At 36.0% G+C, this 19,240-nt stretch overlaps 1 protein-coding gene across 6 annotated transcripts in view; it reads left to right on the plus strand.

Annotated features, from left to right (window-relative positions):
* The window catches only part of CNTN1 (contactin 1), a 250,764-nt gene that overhangs the window by 160,203 nt on the left and 71,321 nt on the right, over nucleotides 1-19,240 (plus strand). For all 6 annotated transcript variants that reach the window (XM_040551249.1, XM_040551253.1, XM_040551250.1 and 3 more), the window contains 3 exons: nucleotides 10,726-10,855; nucleotides 14,041-14,213; nucleotides 18,254-18,349. In XM_040551249.1, coding sequence (XP_040407183.1) covers nucleotides 10,726-10,855; nucleotides 14,041-14,213; nucleotides 18,254-18,349 — 399 coding nt within the window. The remainder of the gene's footprint in view (nucleotides 1-10,725; nucleotides 10,856-14,040; nucleotides 14,214-18,253; nucleotides 18,350-19,240) is intronic.

The following is a 19,240-nucleotide window of genomic DNA, read 5'->3' on the forward strand; positions in this document are numbered from 1 at the left end:
AAACACCCAGCCCCAAACCTTAAATTATATATGGCTTGGGTTTTCTCCAGCACAGTAGGTTCAAATACATATCGTGAACTGAGGTCTGAACTATACATCGTTTAAAGCTCTTTACCACAACATATGGCATTATCCACAATTGCTAAAGAGAGATATCTTTTTTTTTTTCCTAATTAATAAACTTAATACCCATTTATCTTGTCTGTCATGTCTCTGCTTGGGTGTTAGATGATCATTTAATGCTACAGCAGGGTGTTTGACATTTGTAGACACATAATCATAACATGCTCTGTGGTCATAATGCTCAGAAACCTGAAAGTGCCTTTTTTACCTTTCTGCAAGCCTGGTAGAAATATTTTGTCTCATTCCCAGACCAACTTGGTTCTGAGCATGAGCTTCTCAGATAGTAGTAGGTCCTCTTTCCTGTGACTTATTGAAAACGGTACAAGATATACTTCTAAATATCAAACGGTTTCTAGGCTTACAATGATGATATGGAACCTGACGAGTTAGTGATAGTTAAGATAATTAATGAATCCATTGCATTTCTATATCCATTAACATTCAAGGTTAATCTAGCTGTGTGCTGTGTCAACAGATCTTTGTCCCTCTCTCCTGTGAAAATATGTAATGGGATACAACAGTGTCAGATAGATTAATACTGATGATAGTGATACTGAATGACTGTCTTGAGCAGACACATTTAGCAATGCTAAATGCCAGAGAAATAGAGAAGTCTACAGGAAGCAGGAGTAGAAGGAGAAGATGTTCAATAGAATGATAGAATAAAGTTGCTAATGAAAATAATTTTATATTGGTGTGCAGTGGGAGTGATGGGATTTCACTTCTTTTAGCTTCGTTCTGGCATTGACCTCTGGAAAATATTTTACTGTGAATTGCTATCTATACTTATGTCACAATTTGTGTTGGTTTTAGAATCAAGTTGATTCTTATCCAGCACAGGAACATGTGCTTAACATTAAATTCACAAGTAATCTTGTTTATTTGGATCAACTTATGTTCTTAAATTTTGTGATGAATCATGTTGCTGAAATAATATGAGAGGCCTTTACTGAACATTCATTGTTGTCTTATTATTATTGGCCTCCCATTATTATTTGCCAATATTATTATTTTACCCTTTCTAAAGATGAAGTTAAAAATCTTAATATTTCCAGGAGAAGCTCTTTCAGACATCCCTTAGAAAAACTATTGCCATTTCTGTTGAGAATATGTTTTCATGACAGTGGAATTAGGCATTTATTCATCAGAAAACTACCTGAAAACCTTCTTACAGTTATCTTCAAAAGTAATTGTTTTATGAACAGTCATTCTGAAAGGAAAATTAATATAGCTTTTTACATATTTGATTTTTTTTAAAGCAAAATGATAGTTTCTTTGCTGAAGTATGCAATGCATAGGTGAAAAAACATTCAAATCTTTCTCCCTTTATTTTTCAGCGGTCCCTTTTGGTACATGGCATTTTGGTCTTCTTGTCTTGGAGTCTGGTATTTTTCTATTATGCAACTGAATGATTATATTAAAGAAAAGCACGCACTGTCCAGAAGTGTTTGCAGGATTAGGGCCTTAGGATACTTCCACTGTAGTTTCTGGACATAAGGATTCATAGGTATATATAGCACTGCATGTTTTGCTATCTTCCCTTCACTACATTTCAGTAACATTTATCATCATTTCCTCTTTCTTTTACATTTGGTACCTTACACATTAATGTTTTTCTGTTTGACATGCACAAGTTGTTCTTCCCTCCTGGGTAAAGCACCTTGTCAGTGATGCCACATCTGGGAGCTGTTCCGGAAGCCTGAGTGCTCTAAAAACAGGTTAAGGAAATGCCTGCACCATTTTGTATAATCAGCTGTTTCCCCTATCAAGAACAAGTTACTTCTCTGTTACTTGTTTGTTTTTGTTTTGTTTTGTGCGTGTGTGTTTTAATTTAAGGATTTAGCAAGATTAAAGACACTTTAGAACAACGAAGGCAAATATGCAAATAGATACCATTAAAATCTCTTGCCATTGCAGCATGTGAAGCATTTGAGTGAAGTAACTTAATTTTACATTTAACATCACATTTAGCCTACTTTCTATTTAATTGCCACATAACTACATATCCACCATTTCTGATGGATCCTTTTAAATAACAACTTTTTTAAAAATTGTGTGGTCATACTGTCCACCAGTCATGACAATTCTGTTCTGAAAGTAAATTTGCGTCATTTTGTACATTCTAAAAAGACAAAGCATTTATAACTTTTTAGACAAGGAAATATATTTTTTTTAAAAATAGTTTTACTTCTAAATTAAGAATATTCCACAGCTCTTGCATGAAATATAGATTATAACTATCCTGTAAGCCATCATGAAAAGGCGTATCTTGTAAAAAATGTAGGAAATGAAGATGTGCTTGAAATCTCTCACAGTATGATATCAAATTCAAAAATGAGAGTAAATGTTAATTGTAAAAGTTACTCATTTGCTTGTTATCATACTAACAACTTGAAGATGCACTGATAAGCTGGTGTCTTAACACGGTTTAATGCCCTATCTTTGAATGAGAGCCATTGAAGAAAATCATAAAAGACTAACTGTAAAATTACAATGTACTTTTCCCCTTGAGAACTGTTGGTTTTCTTCCACTTTTCTGTATTTAGATTAGAGAATTGATTTCACAAAATGTGAAAATGAAAAAAGGAAAAGACAGGCAGAAGTCTGTACAAAGTTATTAAACAAGTAAATTTCAGGTTCCTTACAAAATAGTGTCTCGGATCATATAGAAAGTAGCTCTCTATATACCTGTGGCAACTGGCCCTGAGCAGAGGAAAACAGATTATTTGGATGATGGTGGCTATTATATGTTAACTGTAAAATAATGTGTAATTATTATTAGCAGCATCTACCAGTAAACATAGTGGTCTTTGTTTCCCATTTTCCAAATTTTCTTCCATGTGATACAAAAGTCGTGATTAAGATCATCAGCTTTTTGCTTCCCTTCCTGTGTGAACAAAATTTACTTTAGGCAATTTACTCTAGGCAGTTTGCTATACTTGAATTTGGTCCTTTAACTCCTACAGCCATGGAAAACAATGCACCAGAGGCTAAGTCTTGTCTCATCAGTGCCAATTCAGAAAATTCCTGAGTCTCTGAAATTATCCAACTGATAGAGGGGAGAGAAAAGAAAAAAAAAAAAAAAAAAAAAAGCCATGATTGAACCTAGGAGGAGTCATTAAAAATTGGTTTGGCTCTGTAAAACTCAGTACAGAGCAGGAGTAGGATCCTGTATTTCAGCTGTGCTGTGCCAGATGCTCAGGGTTGCCATTTTCTCAGGTCCGTGAAGCGTGATGAGGTTGCTGGGATAGGTTGTTGCAGGCAGTTAATTTCTGCAGAATAATGATTTGTTTATGGGAAACTGGTTTGTTGTTGGCAGTGTTGTCTATACATGCTATTTATACTTCATATTGCTAAAGTCTCTCAATTTTGTGACTAATTGAACATATTAACATGTCCATTACCATACTGTGATTCAGGAGAAGCAGTAGCGTGGGCCAATCTCTCTCTCATTCCCTGGGCTGGAATTTAGCCAGTTAGATTTTTCTGAGAAATGAACATACCCTGACATGCTGAAGTAGCCTTCACAGAGCAAAACATGAAGCAATTGAGTCCCCTCTAGCTCTGCAAAAAGGGAAGTTTGTGTGGTCCAGATATCCTTTTCTTTTTTTTCTGATTTAAATTATAAAATAGAAAATTGCTGACTTCATATCTTCAGCTTTATCCATACCCTTTTTCATATCTAATGTCATATTTAATACAAAAACTATGTTCTGCATTAGAAATGGATTTGGGAAAGCCCTACAGACCTTACAGTCCCCTGAAGGCAGATACCAGAGAGATGGTAACTTTACCCCAATGGACTTTATAGATTAAAACTATACTTCAAGATTTATTATTTATAGATCCAAATACAGTATCTTTGCAGGCAATAAATATTTTATTCCTATATATGTTGATAAGATCACTATTTCAATACATTTCTGCCTAGGGTTTGTTGGGGAAAAAAAAAAAAAAGGATATTTGTATGGCTTCCAGTAGAGATTATTAAATTTTTGCTAAGAAGGAACAGATAAACTGTTACATTTTTGAATATGTCATGGACAATGCTACCTCTTAATGCTTGACCTTCTCCATGTTCTTTGGGTGTCTGAGCCCTGCAGAACAAATAAGAAGCAGAAAGTACAGTTGCACTTCTGGTGCTGCACTGGAGTGGAAGAATAATTTCTTTAGGGTAAAGACTGTTTTTGTAGTACAGTGTTGATGTATTGCCTGACCATCTGCTCCCTGACCTTCTACGGAGTTTTCTAGATGCTGCTGCAAAACAAGTAAAGCCAACTGTATAACAGCAGGTGTAGGGCTGGGCCATGCCATCATTGTCCCCTGCTTCCTGAGTCTTCTTAACACTTGAAGACATGGGAGATGAACTGTCATTAGCTTTTGTTGCTAGTGATAGTGCTGCAGCAACTTCAGAACATTCAGCTCCAGGAGGAGGCTTTATTTTTGGGTTCAGTGCCAGCAGGCTCACCTGGGAGACTCCAGGTCATGTTGCACAGCTACAGTCAAGTAAATCCAGACTCTGCTATGGGAAGATTCATAGCACTTTATTTTAACCATCCATAGGTTAGGTATGTGATACAAGTTTTCTCTGTGGTTGATGAAGAGAGAATGGGATGAATTACCTGCTGGAAATGTTTATCTAGTCCCCCTAAAGAAAATAAGTATATGACTGCTTTGGATGAAATACCTGTCTTTCAAAATTTTGTAAGATAAATTCCAAACATCAAAAATCTCACTTTGAATTTGCTACTGTACACAAGCAAATAGACTGAGCAGAAAGAAAAATGAAAGAAGGAATACTTATTCTTGCTATCACTTCATTTATTAAACTTTATCTCCTCTCTGTCATATCATTAAGGTTTGGTACACTGGAGTGCTGCAAACCCAGAGTATCCATAAGAAAAGCCTTTCAAAGCCTTTTATGTTCCTTGCCACACAGATTAGAAAATAATCCCTAAAAATATATGTGATTTGAGCAATTCATAGCTTAGAACAAGACAAAAGTAAACAATTAGGCTTTATTTACTGTTCCATATTGGGGAAAAAAATAACGCGCTGTTAAAAAGCTGTTTTCTTCTGTGAAATAAATAAATAAATAAAGGTCACAATGGTCTTTAATAAACTACGTATTTTAACTTCCTTGTCTGGTTGTGCTCACACACGCACAGCAGTTTCCATAATTATCATCAGCTTTGCTTCATGACATTATCCTTAACCTGTGAGTAAAATCGATTTTCAAAATAAATTAGAACCTTGAAGGGACTGAATTAGCTGATAATAAAATTAATTGACTTGCCTGAAAGTGATACGGATGCTCTCTCTCAACAGAGAAATTATTTGCTATATACTCTAACCTATTGAAATTGATGTTTTGAGTTCAAGATTATATATTGTCTATGATAGCAGGTTTCTTAATACTATGCAGAATGCAAATAGAAGGTTTCCATTGTACATGAAGAACAACATGAGCAGTTGTGAACAAGTGCTCTTGATGCAATTTTTTCTTCATTATTTCATAGTTATAAGAGGAAAGACTGAAGAGGTAGGTAAAATAACAGAAGATGAAACTCAGATCTAATATCAGAATTTTCATTAAAATTAGGAAGTTCAACAAACAGGTCCAAAACTTAAAGACCTTTAGATATTAAAATTTAAATATATATATATTTTAAGCATCATTAGACTTCGGAATGGAATTACTAAAAAAAAAAAAAAAAATGAGGTCTTACTCATAGGGTTTTTTTTTTTTTTTTTTTTTTTTTTGTAAAAAAGACATCTTTTGGTATGATTTGGTATGGTAGATTTGGTAGGATCTACCTAGATCAGGTAGAAATATCAGGTAATCAGTCACCCTTTTTTATATATATAATAAAAGAAAAATGGATCATTTGCTGTTTTTAAAAGGTTTGAAGTTCATACACTGGGAAAATGAAAGTGAAAAAATCAAAGGTATGTTGCCCTGAATATGAGTATGTACATCTTGCAGGAGACTGGGACACAGTCATGGAAATTCTTAGTAATGAGTCATTTCACAAAAATATGTTGCTTCAAGGGGGATAAAAAAAAAAAAGGAATAAGGAATTGTTTGAAAAACAAATAAAATAATTCAGATATTATTTTCATTCTTACCATGTATCTTTTCCACCTCTCAGGCTCCTGATCCTCAAATCCCAAGCTGCCCAAGTGCCCATACTTCTCCCCATCCATAATCAACCTCCTTCCTGTCTGCAGCAGGCCCACAGATAAAACAGATAAAGATAAAGAGACCCTCTAGTGAACAGTGTTTCCACAAGCGTATTATTAAGTGAAGACCTGTAGGCTAAGCTGAAAAGTTACTTGGATAATTTAGGGTATTTTTAATGGACAGTAACTGCATTCATCTTTTAAAAATCAAGTCAAAATTTATCTGCTATGTTGTTAAATGTATGCCAAATTTGTACCTGACGTGAGTAATTTAGTGTCAGTGTAGTTACAACAGTACATAGAATTAGTAAATTTACATAGAATTACATTATGAAAATAAATACTGAACTAATGAAATATGTTCTCTAACAACAACAGACAGTGATTAGGCTATTGGAAATAAAGCACAAAGCATGGAAGTATATGGTGGCTGTATTTAAAATTTTCTAGTACCTTTAAAGACAGTAACTATAAGCATAATTTCCATATCAAAGAGGAGATGGACATGAGAGACAGGAGAGAAATGACATTTGAGTGGGCAAGTGGTTAGGACATGAGGAAGGATAGGAGGCGAACAGAGATCCAAGGAGGACTGACCCATGGATGGTCAGCTACCGATTTATTTTCAGTTGTTCTTTCCATGACCTAAGTAAAACAACAGGAGTGTATGTGAGCTGGAAAAACTATTTGTTTCTCCATTCTTACGTTGGTTTATATAGTGCAAAATTAAGGCATTTGAAAGCTAGTTTGTTTTAAAAATAATAATATGGAAAAAAATGACATTTCCTAAATTAAATATATAAAGAATTTGGATACACTGAACTTTTTATTGTGCCTTTCTTTTCCTACTTCTGATGAAATTTCATGAGGTGACTTGAAAATTACTACCTTAGGTTGTTACTGATTGTTATTTTCAGGTATCTTTTTGTTATCTTTTTCTGAGTGCTGGATGTTTTATATTACAATTATTCGCAGGCTTGTGCAAGGAAGTAAAGATGTACTAACACAGTTTTGTAACTGATCTTGTAGTGGTCTTTCAGATGTATGTCTTATTCAAGCAGCGGTCCTTTCAGGTGTTTTGAAAAATAAGACAACTTTTCTTACTCAAAAGGTGGAATACCCCTGCTCCTATTCTGTGCTGTGCTGCCCTGTTCCTCCCTTTGCAGCAGCACAGATCTTCTTCAGTGAACAAATTCACCTCACTAAACTTGCAGAAAACTAACCCAGAAAGGTAGAAGTGAATAGATTTCCACTCCCTTTAGTTTCCTAAGTAGTCAGTCAACCATGAGGAGTGTTACAGAAAGGGCTAGAGGGAAATGGCACTGCACAGCTAGAGAGTATTGCTTGGAGAAGGGGGACAGGGCCATCTTCCAGTAGCATCGGTACCTGTGCTGGATCCACGATCTCATCAGTTACATAGAGTTTTTCTTGACCTTCACAAAGACCCTGTAATACCTTTTAGCCTTGTTGAAAATTCTGAACCTCATTTACAGAATTCACCAAAGAATGCTTTGAATGGTCAGAACTGGATGATTGCTTTTGCTCCGATTTAAAATATAATCAGAAGGTTATATTTTATTAAAATATATATTTTTAAAATTATATTTTTAATAATTATATAAAATATTATATTTTATTAATATATATTATTAATCAGTATTCAGAAAATAGGTCAGTAAGGGTCTTTGAGAGATCATGTAGTCCATCCTCTTGTCTAAAGCAGGACCAGAACAGGTAAAATGTGCTTTACTTCTCATCCCCAATTTATCTAGTGCATACAGTTCCTTATTCTTTTCCCTATTCTTTTTTCTTTTCTTATTTTTTTCCTTATTCTTTTCCCTACCTTTACTTTCCCCCTTTTTCTTGTAGGCATAACATCAATCAACTGGTCTTTTCCCTTGTCCTCTTAGTGTCCTCTTTGGTCCCAAACTCCATCACACAGGCATGTTTCTCCACTAAAGTTTGAAAATTTCTTGCTGTTCATTTCTTTCTCTTCTTTTTCTTCCTCATGCTGCTTACATACTACTGGTCTGCATGCAGCTTTTGATTGAGAATGAAGGGTTTATTGGTTGCCGCACTTGGCAGGCACGCAGTCTGCTCATCTTTTTGCGCTCAGCCAGACATCTGAAACTCAATTCATAATAGATGGCAGCAGAAGTGCCATTACAAAGCATATTTGATAGGTGTGAGAAACAGACATTCACTCAGTATAATTAATAGTGCTGGAAGCATTAAAAATGCATGCCATGAAATGCCTAAGTGCTCTGTAACATCATTTGAGTCCTATGGCGGAAACAGTCAGCTGCATATGATACGGCGATTTGCTGCCAGAGGCCATTGTTATTCTATATTCATATTTAAGAACTGCACAGAAACTGCTGTCAGGGTTGTGGCTCAGTCATTCAAGGTTCTAAGCAAATACATGATTTCCGCCTTTAGAGTCTGAATTGACTTCTTTTGATCTAGCAATACATAGGTTTTTACATAGTGTTGTGCTTTAAAATATCAAAGAAAGCAAACCGTTTTTCAAAAGCTCTGCATTTCATTCTGGTTGCTCTTCTTTCCTTCTTTTAAAGCTTTCTCTTCTCATTAAATTAATTTGTTTTAAAAATGAAGTTGCCTGACTGTACCCATCACTGCATAGGAGTGCCTTTGGATCTGTTCCTGTCCCCAAGGGAAACAGTGCTTTTACCCAGAATTGAACCGGGAAGGGGAGTTAATTTTTTATATAATAGCAGTTTTCTGCTAGTTCTGTAGTCCAGAATCTCTCTATGAATGTGAACTTACAAACAATAAAATACATGCATAAGGATTCTTTTATGCATATAGGATATTTTAATACTGACATAATTTACATTACTTAATTATATAGATAGATTCTACCTTCTCTTTTAGGTTTCATAAGACCTGCTTACTTTAATCCAAAAAGTTTTAAAAACAAAGGAAAGAATTTTAAGGGGATAAGTATAGTATCATACTTTGATTTAAGGACTTTCATCTGCTAAATTGTCAGTTCATGTGTTCATCTGTGGAGATTTGTAAAATGTAACATTACAAGACATACTGCTTTTTTTGTAGGCAGCACAGATACTATTGCAAAATGTTAGGATTTTTCCATCCTTAACCATTGATTTGGGAAAATCTTAGGCTAAAAAGATTCAACTATCTCTACAGATCATTTTAGGAAAACGATGTTTGTTTCTTTTATCTTACAAGATGTTTGCTGTCATCTCCCAGAAGGTATCTGGCATTTCCAGGATTTGGAACAGGGCTCTAAACTGGAGTGAAAAGTGAGCCTGGAAGCAGACACGTACTACAATGCTTTTCCCATGAGTTTGACTTGCAAGTGTCCAAATTGTAAATTAGTTTAGTCTCAGCAGAGACCTGTGAGAATGACTGCTATATTGTCTAAAACTTATATCTATACTGAGCATGCACCATCTTCTCCCAGTGCCATTCTATACCAAGAATGCATATTTGCTGTTTTCACAGGAAAAAAAAAAAAAAAAGTTACATCCTGGATTTGCTGAGCAGAATTTTCCCAGAGTTTTCCCACCTCTGCTCTTGCTTTTACAGACCCCAAAGAGCAGCAGCCTTATACACTGGGAGGAGATAAAGGAGAAGGGAATACAGCAGGAGGAGGCAGAGCCTGCAATCTTTACAACAGCATCATCAAATGGAGGATAAAGATTAAAAAAACACAGTAGTTTGTTGCCAAATCTGTTTGACATTCACTCACCTTTAACTGCTTAATTTTACAAACTTAAATTATTTTTGGCATGGGATTTTTATTTTATTTTGGAGGGAAAAGAGTTAACATACATACCTGAGCTTGAAAAGAAGGACAGAATTCCATTCTGGAAACAATGCAGTTCTCAGCTGTGATCTCCAACGTTAGTTTTTCTTTGTATGTATTTACATACTTTGTATGTGTTCTTTCCAAATATATGAAGCAATTGGAGCTGATTAGGTTGCAAGATGAGGGACATTTGATGTTTAGATTGCTGTTTTGCATCTGAACCTGTTTGATGAGAATTTATTGGCCTCTGTGAAATAAGCTGGTCTGACTTGCATTTCTAAAGGGTATATCTTCAATTCGTAATTATATACGTCAAGTCTGGCATAAACTATGAAAAATAATGATGACGCCAGCACAGAAGAAAGGGAAGGTAGTTTCACAGGAACATGGTTTAATTTACATTTGTTCTCAGAGGACAGTATTGAAGAAGAAGTCAGTGAAGGAAGGTCAGCACTACTATTATCCACACTGTTCTGGTTTTCCTGATGCATATAAAACTTGATTTTGTGGTGCTCACTATTTAGCCTTTGCATTTTGAATGCAGTAGTTGTGTTGTAAATTCCTCTTCAGTTTGACTACTAATAAATAAGTGATTAATTTTCAAACTACCTATTTTTCAGAGGAAGGAAACAAAGGTTATGGACCTGTTTTTGAGGAGCAACCCATTGATACCATATATCCAGAAGAATCTTCAGATGGACAAGTTTCAATGAACTGCAGGGCTCGAGCAATTCCTTTTCCTACTTACAGGTAATCTCTTGTATTTCAGTTGTCAGGTCTTATTGTGTTCTTTACTCCGTGAGTGTTTAAGTTTTTTGTATTAGATGATTGATTGTCCTAACAGGAAAAAAATGGTAGACTTGCTATTTTTTTCAGTAAGAATCAACCTGGATTAAATTTGCGAAAATGTCTAGACAGTCTTGAAAATATTACAGTCCTGTTGTGTTAAATGTTTTCAGCTTTTGAAAGGAATACGGATCCAGAGGCAAAACATAAAAAAGCAACCTTTAAACAGCACTTAAGAGGCAATCTTTCTATCTTACGTTAGGAATGACTAGAGTTCAAGTCCTTGTTCTTCTTGAATCAGAATAGCTTTTTGATCCTATTTTACTCTGAAAGAAGGACTGGTGTTGAACCTGAATATTTTACATCTTATGTTGCTTCTTTGTCCACCATGTTGTAAAGAGACTGTCATGAATGTATAAAATTCACACATATGACCTCTTTCATGATAATTATGTCGTAATTAACAGAGCAGTTCTGCTTCATTGTGAGATCTCAGGCCAATAAACTCAATTATCTGCTCTATTTGTATGTATAGAGAAATGTACTTAAGGTTGTCATTATCCTGACTAATTCACAACCTAGTCATGGGCAGATAACTGTTGTCATCAAACTAAGGTCAGGCACAATTTCCTGTCAGCAAAAAAGATACTTTTCCTTAAATTATCCTATGTTTGGTCCTGAACTTATTTGTCTTCCTGAAATTCATTCATGTTTCTAAGACAGAAAAAATCAGTTGAGTGTGCTGGCCATTCTTTCAAATCTGTTACACAATCATGGTCAAAACTTTGGGATTCTTCTACCAAAACAGCTTAGCTAGTCTACATTCTTTTTTTTTTTTTTTTTTTTTTTTTTTTTTTGGTAATATATGTTTATAGTTTGTCTACTTATACAGAATCACCTGTGACTGAAGGATTTGAGGGGCAGCTAGAATACCCTTTTTGAGTCTGATCTCTGGCTTTAGTATCTTTACAATCTCTACAAGCTTTTCTACATGGTATTTTGCTGTTGCACTTCTTTGCTGTCCCCATGCTTGGAGAGGACTGGAAGCCATGTAGCAGTGTGGAGAGATCACATACGATTAAATTCAGAACCTTTCAAATAGACATACCCATCACTTCCAGTCCATCCAGACTCCCACTCTCTGTCTGCAAAAAGCTATGTACACATAGCATATGGATAGTGATTATAAGCTCTACATAAATTTTGGGGTTCTTCTTTATCTGTTATCAGTTCTGTGAAATCTAAATGAATAAAGTCACTCTGGAAGAATTGTCTTGCATCTCCAGAACTCTTCTATCTAGGATCATAGAATCAAAGAATGTCCTGAGTTGGAAGGGCCCAGTAAAGATCATTGAGTCCAACTCCTGGCTCCACACAGGACCACCCAAAAATCAGACCACGTGTCTGAGAGCATTGTCCAAACACTTCTTGAACTTTTGCAGGCTCGGTGGCATGACCACTGCCCTGGGCATCCTGTCCCAGTGCCCGACCACCCTCTGGGTGCAGAACCTTTCCCTAACACCCAGCCTGACCCTCCCCTATCCCAGCTCCATGCCGTTCCCTCAGGTCCTATCGCTGTCCCCAGAGAGCAGAGCTCAGCGCCTGCCCCTCCGCTTCCCTCGTGCGGGAGCTGCAGGCTGACATGAGGCCTCCCCTCAGCCTCCACGTATCTAAGTGGATGTGACAATTATTGCTGATAGCTGTTGTGAAAATAATTGCAATGCAAGACAAGGCTACTTTCTTTTTTTCATGATGCCATTATTTCAGTCTGCCTTAATGCATTGTCTTCATTTCTTAGCCCTCCAATAGCTTTTCAGCCAAAATATCCTGGTTTGGAGGTATATAAGTCCTTCTTGACACTTCTGTTGTTTCTGACCATTTATCTTCTTAGTCTTCTTTTAGACGTTTTTTTAATTTACATTTTTTCTTAAGCTTTCGTCCACTCTTCTTTCAGTATTTGATGGCCCTTTCCCCTTGCTAAAGTTCAAATCCTAATGTGATTTATGCTCTTTCATTGCAGCATAAGCTGTACTCCTGACAGTTATTCCTAGGTATTTCTGCACAGGGGTTTTATTATTTGTAATACAGATGTGTAGAATATCTCACAGGATTGAAGAGTGATACCCCTAAAATTGTATCAAAGCTAAATACTATTTATTGCATCTTGAAAAGCCTGCCATTTAATTATTTATTTAATTAATTAATTTGGTGGTTTCCTTCAGCTTCCAAAAGAGTATTCTGTATATTTTGGTACAACTTTTCAATAAGGAAGGAACACATAGTGTATGCACTCTCTTTTTCAAAAAGCAGTGCCTATGCTTAGCTTGGTACAAAAAGCAATCCACACTGCAAGACTTTTGTGATCATGAATGTTGCAGCTTTTCATGTTTGTGCTCAGTAAATGTGTAATTCCTTTCAAAGAAGATTGTGGGCCCCCCCTTGTGGAAACTGTAATGGATACAAGTTCTTGCATACCGGTTCACACTCATTGTACTGTAATTTTCTTGAAATCAATAGAAGTTGTTAAGGGCCAGACTTCATCGACCGAGTTTCTCTTGTAGTCTGAAGGGAAAGTTACAGCAACTCAGGAGACCCACTGCAGAATTTTACAGTGATTAAAATGGGAGCATCTAGCAATTTTCTGAATACAGAAGCAGCTCTTAAATCAGGTGTGACACTATTATTGTGCTTACTTCACTAGCAGTTTAGGCTTTATGAAACATTTTCATCCCCTATAGCAATTGTGCAAAAAAGTCCTGAAAATCTCACCTTCAAAGGTGCAGAGGAAGTATATCCTTAGCCAGTTTGGCCTTAAGTAGCTATTTGACAATATGTTTACAGTCCCAGTGCTTGATCACTAGCTAGCTCATCAGTAGGCAGCTCAAGTGTCTGATCTACATGGATCAAGTTTTAATGTATGTCCCATCTCTGAGAGGGCTGAAGCAGACTGAGACTGTTATATTTAAAACTCCTATAAAGTTCACCAAATCTGTGGCTCCTGCTGAGGAAAAACTGAAAGCATACATAGTAGTGTATTAATAACTTCCTGTATAGTTTATCACAATTTAGGAATTATTTTTCAAATCATTTTGCTTACTAGGTTTGTTTTTGGGTGCAAAATCTTACGTCTGGCTTTTCTTTTTTCATAGGTGGAAACTCAACAACTGGGATATCGATTTAACGAAGGATCGCTACAGTATGGTGGGAGGCAGACTTGTTATCAATAATCCAGAGAAATCAAGGGATGCTGGAAAATATGTCTGTGTAGTATCGAATATCTTTGGAACTGTCAGAAGCAGTGAAGCAACTCTGAGTTTTGGATGTAAGCCAATGTTTACATCAAAACATAGAAATGTTACAGTTACCTCAAAATACCCAATGTTTTACACTTCAGTGTTTTCTGCTTGCATGTTCTGTAGCTGTATTACTCTGTAAAGAAGTCTTAAGTGTCTTAGTCTGCAGAGAACAACACAGAATAAGTTTTATCAACATTTTATGTTGTTTAGCATTCAGCTGGCATTCCAACCTTCTCAGTGAATTATTATTAAATTACTAGTTGAACTGACTCACAGAACCAGACCTTGAGATAATAATGCCCAGACTCTTTTTAAATTGTGGTAGAACCAAAGGGGAAATTGTCACTAAAGAGCGACACTAGTAGTGGCACGAAGTGATCAGGCACTGCTGCAGTGAAAGTACAAGTGGGGTGCCTGCAGAAAGGAGGGTATGGCACTCGGTAGTAAAGTGTGCTCCCTGACTGCTGGGCTGGGTGAAGACCATGCTGGGGGACATTTCTGTCAACTTCAGATGATCATGAACAATTGTTGTGAATGCCTCCATATGTGCAGACATACACTGTCATCTAATGGATGCATTGTAAAGAACTGAAGCACTGTGTGAAGATTAATGGAAAATTTTACTGACAGAAGACAGTGGGATTTTTTATTATTATTATTTTTCCTTAAAGTGCTTTTTTTTCCTGGAAATATTTTTTTCATAAGAAAACAGAAAAGGAACCCACTCATCTGGTGACCATTCATAAAGCTCTGTGTGCCCTTTAATTCTGACATTAAGTGCTTAGTGCCCCTTGTCTTTCAGCGGTCTCCATCAGCAGAACAGTTTCGCTCCTTACGGTGTTTCACTTCTTACTGTGATCAGAGATGAAGTGAAAAGTTCTGTTTCTGCCACTCATTGTAATACTGTGGGACTTCATATCTCAAGGAAGCTCAGGGGCTGTAAATAGTTGATCTAGTCTTAGTCTGTATTTTAGCTGGAGTATATTCTACTGTGAATAGAACACCAGGTTGTTATTTCTCTCTAATGGGGATAACATAAAAAATCACTTTACAGGCTATTTTTTGCTGTATTCAGTGGTAGAGATACATGGTGTTCTACAAAGCAGGCATCAGTGGTGCCAGTCCTGAACAACCAGTAGGATAAGAGCTATGACAATAGCTGCAGCTACTGAAAAGCAAACAAATACATATAATAGGTAAAATGAGTAGAATCAAAACAGTCCAGGGCATGTTTTTATGACTAGCAGCTCACAAATTGCATGAGGTGAACACTGGTAGTTAGTGTACTGGACAATTATACTGAACAGAATCCTAATATCCAATATTTAAATATTCAAATGATAACCGGGCAAAGAGGGAAAGAATAGGAAAAAAAAAAAAAAAAAAAGAAAAGATACCTGTAAACTGATAAATACTAGTTTAAAAATGGTACTGTAATTCTTCTTTACACTGTTGTGTTTCTTCCTTTCTTCTTTTTATGATCATTTACTTTAATAATCGCTATGATAGTTTCAAAAGAATTAAATATAGAGCTTCTATAGCTAATATGAAAAATAATCTTTAGTAGATTTTTTGTTCTTTTGCTTGTGCAAACTGACTGAAAAATAGAAACAAACATTTAGAAGAGTTCAAGAAAATCTCACCCGTCTGTAAATGAGCAAGACCTTTTATTTTTGTCTTACTGTCAAATTTGCTGAAATTATGGAGCAAAAGTCACACTCTCATAAGCTTTATGTCAATTAACCCATCTGGGAACACTGTCTGTAGTAGATCTGGATTGGCTTCCAGGAAGAAAAGAAACAATTCTTTTTATCTCCAATGTTTTTTTAACCAATAAAATCTGTTTTTACTGTTACACATGTACTCCTGAAGGAAGGAATTTTATCCTGCAGGAATATTTAGTGGCTTTTTGATGTGTGCTGAGCAAAATCACAAGCTGAAATACCATTCTATTTGCTGAAAAACACTTTCAGAAGAGTAAAATATAGCAATTTCATAGCAGGGAGGCTTCAAGAACGACAACGAAGAGAAATTTTCATACTCTTTAGATGTTAGCTATATGCTTCTAAGAGTGCAATGATTATGCTAATTCTTTCATTCTAACTAAAAATGAATGTCTTCCAATTAAGAGTTCATGGAATCAGGCTTATTATAATTATTGAATAATAACCAAGTAATGCTTATGCAAAGTACACATCAAGACCCAATCAGAGTTCAGAGCATTTCATAAGTGGGAAGAAGGTATACAATTACATCTCGATAATTGTATGACGTTCCTGCACCTGGCATAGACCATTCTATTTCTGTACTAACAGACATATATTTTACATATACAAATTGCCTAGCCTATCTGCTATATGTAAATTTGTGGTGACTGTCCTAAAGTCTCAAAGGTTAGTCAAAGAACATTGTAAACAAAATGTCTAGATTTGAAATGTAAATTGCAAAATAGCTAAAATAACTAAAAAGCAGTGAAAGGTCTTCCTTTCATCAAACCCCACGCTCTCCAAATGCGAAGTATCAAATTAACTACAGATTTCTTTCTAATGATTGTCATTTATAATTTTTTCCTATTTCTGCAACATTTTAAAAACCAATCTGCCCCAATGAAAATAGAAATGAATAATAGTAGTAAGTTTACAAGATGATGAAAAGATCTGCAACAAGGGAAGTAGATGTCTGCAGAAGAGAACAGTCAATATTTTGAAGAGAGAAGTAGTTGTGTAGTAAGGTCCATGCTGACAAATGGAATAGGAATATGCTCAACCTACTATAGATATTGTATGAATATAGGTATTCTAGTCTATGTAAAGAGCTTCTTTGGCTTTGATTACAAAACCTGTCTGGTAAAATTGCTAATTCTTACTAAGTCAGTCTGATATACTTAATTTTTTCTTTAACAAAGAGTAATATTCTAAATGAATTGGGAGCCACTTGTGGAGAACTGAATACATTGTGCTAAGATACAGGGTAAAATTATATTAAATAATCATCAGAAGTCCTTAGAATGGCCCATATCAATGCCTACCTTGTACTGTCTAATGAAAAGATCCAGACAGTCACTGGGAAGATTATATTATCTTCTGGTCAGTTTGAGCAGAAGAAAGATTAGCATTTCAGAAGCTGGGAGAGGTGTCTTTCCGTAGATACTTATGTAACAGTCCTTGAGTTTTTTTCCATGCATTTGATAAAGCATATTAATATTATGCTTTAATTATAATATATTATATAATATGTATATAATTATATTATGTATATTACGCTATAATATTATAATATAAGTAATCAGGATTTTTACAACTTCACTGCAGTTGGTGGCATATTGATGGTTCACAGGAGGCATTGTCTTCTTCAAGGTCTTTATAGTTTAATTTCAGATTGGATACAGAAAATGAGAATGGTAAGAAGAAGCAAAGTACAGTTATTGACCTAGTTAAAGGCTGTTAGGCAGCTCTTTGTCTTATCATTCCAGATACCATTACTGTTCTCCCATGGTCTGTGGGATGATGGGTAGCTCCACAAAGGATGTGTTTCTTTATCCTTTTATAACAGTCCCTTTACCCATGCTGCAGTTGGTTTTAAAAGTGTCAGCTAAGGTTTCTCCTGAGATCTGAACCACTTCTGTCCCAAAGTTCTGGCACAAAAGATTTCTCTGCACTAACTGTTACCAGTCTTTTGCTGCTGGAATTGTCGTGGAGGACAGCCACATTAAGTTATGGCTCAGTACTCTCATTTTTGAAAATCCAATTAAAAGGTAACCTACAAACCTTTTACTTTCTTTTCCTGGGATTCCTTCTTCCAATGTACCTCACTTGGCTACTATTAGAGGTACAATCTGCACCATTTCTTTCTAGAATTTCTGGTTATGGTGACTAAAATACTGTAAAAAATTCATTGCACTTAATGACAGAGTTAAAATGAGTAAAACTGGCATAATACATCCATAGATACCTATCTGCCATATATTGTTGTATTTCTGTATTTATCTCTACAGGCTGAAAATAATTAAAAAAAAATTATGGTAGTGAAAAACACAGTTTTCCTCCCCCACCTTGTTTTAAACTAGATCTGGATCCCTTTCCACCTGAGGAACGCTATGAGGTTAAAGTGCGAGAAGGTATTGGAGCAGTGCTTCTTTGTGAGCCTCCTTACCACTACCCAGGTAACTCAGCAGTGATTCATTTCCTGTTGCTTAAGAATAAAAGACAAAAGAATAGTTATTTTTAAAAGTTTCCTTTAAGTTTCCTTAAACAGTAACTTTTATGCAGCTTGAGAATCAGTGTTTAGGTTAGGTTTTTATTTTGAATATATGCTTGCACATATGTAAAGGACATGGTTGAATTTTCAGACAGTTTTTATTATTGCAAATAATATGACTCAAACTAATCTGGATAATGGAAGGTAGCCTTGGTGTACCACTCAGAAGATCTGAGTACATGTCACTGTGTCATTGTGTCATCCCAGACTTGCTGCTGGCCTTGGACAAAGCCCAGCTTCATTCCACCTAATGAACTCACCTCAACAGAAATGTTCATGGCTCCTGTTAAGATCATGGAACAGCAGTAGGCACCCTCAGAGAGTCATAGATGAGATAATTTAAGCTCTGGAAATGCCTTTCTCTCAGCGTTAGCTGCTGAAGAGCTCTACAGGGATTATGCCTGTATCCTCAAGCATTTGCAATTCCATCGTGAGGGGTGAACTTGGCTGCTAGCATCTCTGTTACTATGCATTGCTTGTCAAACAGGATAACATTTCAGTTTTCATACTGTGTCTAAGTACTGTAAGGAGGTGAAGAACTGAGACATATTTCTAGTTAAAATATTCTCAGGTTTTGTCCAAATGACAAGGCAGACAAAAGCTTCGCAGCTTCTCAGTTGGGTCAGGGCAAGACAGCTTCACATCTCCTCTCCACCCCACTCCCACTCCAGTGGAAAGGCTGGGCCCAAGGGGACCAGGTGACCAGTGATCTGGACTCAAGGGAACAGCACCCTGGTGTCCAGTGTAGACAGCTGACAGCTGGCTACTGAGACGTGTGTATGAGTAAACACGCTTC

The sequence above is a fragment of the Cygnus olor genome, chromosome 1 (genome assembly GCF_009769625.2).
Source record: "Cygnus olor isolate bCygOlo1 chromosome 1, bCygOlo1.pri.v2, whole genome shotgun sequence".
Classification (NCBI taxonomy): Eukaryota; Metazoa; Chordata; class Aves; order Anseriformes; family Anatidae; genus Cygnus; species Cygnus olor.